We start from the raw sequence: 2,399 nt of genomic DNA on the forward strand, positions 1-2,399 counted from the left end.
TACATCAGGGTGCATTTTTATCTTCTTTCACATTTCTCTGTTTTTATGACTAACTGAAAATAATAAATTTTTACTTTTATTTCAGAGTTAAATGAAGAAAATTAGGAGAATGAAGAATCGATTGAAGTTGAGGAGAGAAATCATGTCAAAAGTAGAGAAAAACCTTTGAGTTGCTCTGAAACTAAACAGAAAGATTTAAAGAAAAGAAGAGCCAAGAAATCTTTCACCTGCACTCAGTGTGGAAACAGTTTCACACACACAACAAGCCTTGATGTTCACATGAGAGTTCATACTGGAGAGAAACTGTACACATGTGATCAATGCGGGAAGAGTTTCACACAATCATCACAACTTAAGAGACACATGAACATCCACACTAGAGAGAAACTGTACACTTGTGATCAATGCGGCAAAACATTTTTGAGAGCTTCAGACCTGAAGCAGCACCTGAGAGTTCATTCAAAGGAGAAGCCACATTCATGTTCTTTGTGTGGAAAGAGTTTTACACGTTTTTCAACTTTGAAAGAACATCAGAAAATACATGCTGGTGTGAGAGATTACATGTGCTTTGAGTGTGACAAGACTTTTATTTCAGCAACCTTACAAGTGTTCACACTGTGACAAGAGATTCAGTCATTCATCAAGTCTGAAAAGACATGAGAGGATTCATACTGGAGAGAAACCGTATCACTGCACTGCATGTGGCAAGTGTTTCATTCAGTCATCTTCTCTACTCAGTCATACAAAAAACATTCACAGTAAGTATTCAAGATTCAGCTGAGATTCTGATAAAAATCAAAGATGGAGTTCCTCCCCAAATAACTGTCAAAACATTTTATTATTGTGCTTTCTTATTTTTCTTCACTGTTGTTTTTAAAATGACTAATTATTCTTCCACTTAAGGTGTATTTAGAAAATGAAGATGCAAGATACCAGAACATGTTATTTAATGGGCCCTTTTTTAATGAAAAAAAGAATACCATTAAAGAACTGGACTGATGTGCAGTATCGTGAGAATAGTAATAGTTAAAATCTTAATGATACCCAGGGCTCGAATTGAGGGGGGATGGCATCCCCTTGATAGAGAAAAATGACAAAAACATCCCCTCAGTAAAACCACCATCCCCCCTTACCATCCCCTTTAGATTAATAATGTGTATTATGTAAAACTTATCATGCAAATGAAATATTAAAATACTCTACTGATAATTCACGAACTAAATAACGGCAATTGGCCAATCAGAACTTGGTACTGTATGAAGCTGCGCACAGCTGAAGCAAGTTTTCGCACAAAATGATTAAAGCGCAACTTTTTATTTTTTTATTTTTTAAAAGAAGACAACAGAAGGTATGGCTTTTCCTTGATTAGAATTTAAAGACATTCCCCTGACATAATGTTATTGTACTGTATGTGTGACTGAGAGACGATACGAGACCTGACATTATCAAGTATGTCACCGACTTTGCAACAAACAAACAAACAAAAACAGGTCTTGTTCAAAGTCCAAAAGCATTCACTGCACAATTAAGCCTATTAGAATGCAGTTAGAATGCCCTTATACTTCAAGCAATGAAAGAAAAAATACCCATGTATGAGTTTTTGTTTTTATATTCATTGCACAAGCAATGTACTTTTCTGAATATCAGCACAAGTGCGCGAGCACAAATGTGCTATTAATTATTATTATTATTAATTTATTTTACAGTGCATAGGAACATGGTGTTTCGTTCCTTGAATAAATCAGTTTTTGAACGAATCTGTTTATTTATAAAGCACAATTAAAACAATGTAAGTTGACCAATGTGCTGTACAATCTCTAAATACTAAATACAAGGTATTAACTTTTAGGCAAACAATGACCAACAACAACAAATGTTATAAAAAAAGCCTCTTGCCTCTTGGTCTGCAGAACCAAACGCTAATTCAAGTAAATGCACTTTCAATTTTCGTTTAAAATAACCTAATGACAGAGCCAGTCTGAGACGTAGAGGTAGCTTATTCCAGCGCTTCGGAGCTGCTACAGCAAATGCCTGTTCACCACTCAATTTTAATCTAGTCCTTGGAATGTCTAGGATCATTTGATTTGCTGATCTCAGAGACCTGGGTGGTTTGTATATACGAAGGATGATTTGCTGACCTGGGTGGTTTGTATATACGAAGGAGATCCACTAAATATGGTGGGGACAAATTATGCAAATTATGCAATACAACAATCAATAGTTTAAAATCAATTCTGTACTGCACTGGCAACCACTGAAGTGATTCTAAAATCTGTGTTACATGCTGTTTTTTTACAAGTACCTGTTAAAAGCCTAGCAGCCGCATTTTAAACCACACTCTAAAAATGCTGGGTTAAATATAACCCAGTGCTGGGTAAAATAGGGACAAACCCATCAAT

The 2,399-nt window shown here is 35.4% G+C and overlaps 1 protein-coding gene across 1 annotated transcript in view; it reads left to right on the plus strand.

Annotated features, from left to right (window-relative positions):
• Window positions 1-105: 105 nt before the first annotated feature.
• Window positions 106-2,399, plus strand: part of LOC107704675 (zinc finger protein 239-like) — a gene marked incomplete at its 5' end in the record, with an annotated part of 4,705 nt that continues 2,411 nt past the window's right edge. The window contains 2 exons of the mRNA XM_016507664.1: window positions 106-549; window positions 596-740. Coding sequence (XP_016363150.1) covers window positions 106-549; window positions 596-740 — 589 coding nt within the window. The remainder of the gene's footprint in view (window positions 550-595; window positions 741-2,399) is intronic.

The sequence above is a fragment of the Sinocyclocheilus anshuiensis genome, unplaced genomic scaffold (assembly GCF_001515605.1).
Source record: "Sinocyclocheilus anshuiensis isolate Anshui unplaced genomic scaffold, SAMN03320099.WGS_v1.1 scaffold3941, whole genome shotgun sequence".
NCBI classification, from domain to species: domain Eukaryota; kingdom Metazoa; phylum Chordata; class Actinopteri; order Cypriniformes; family Cyprinidae; genus Sinocyclocheilus; species Sinocyclocheilus anshuiensis.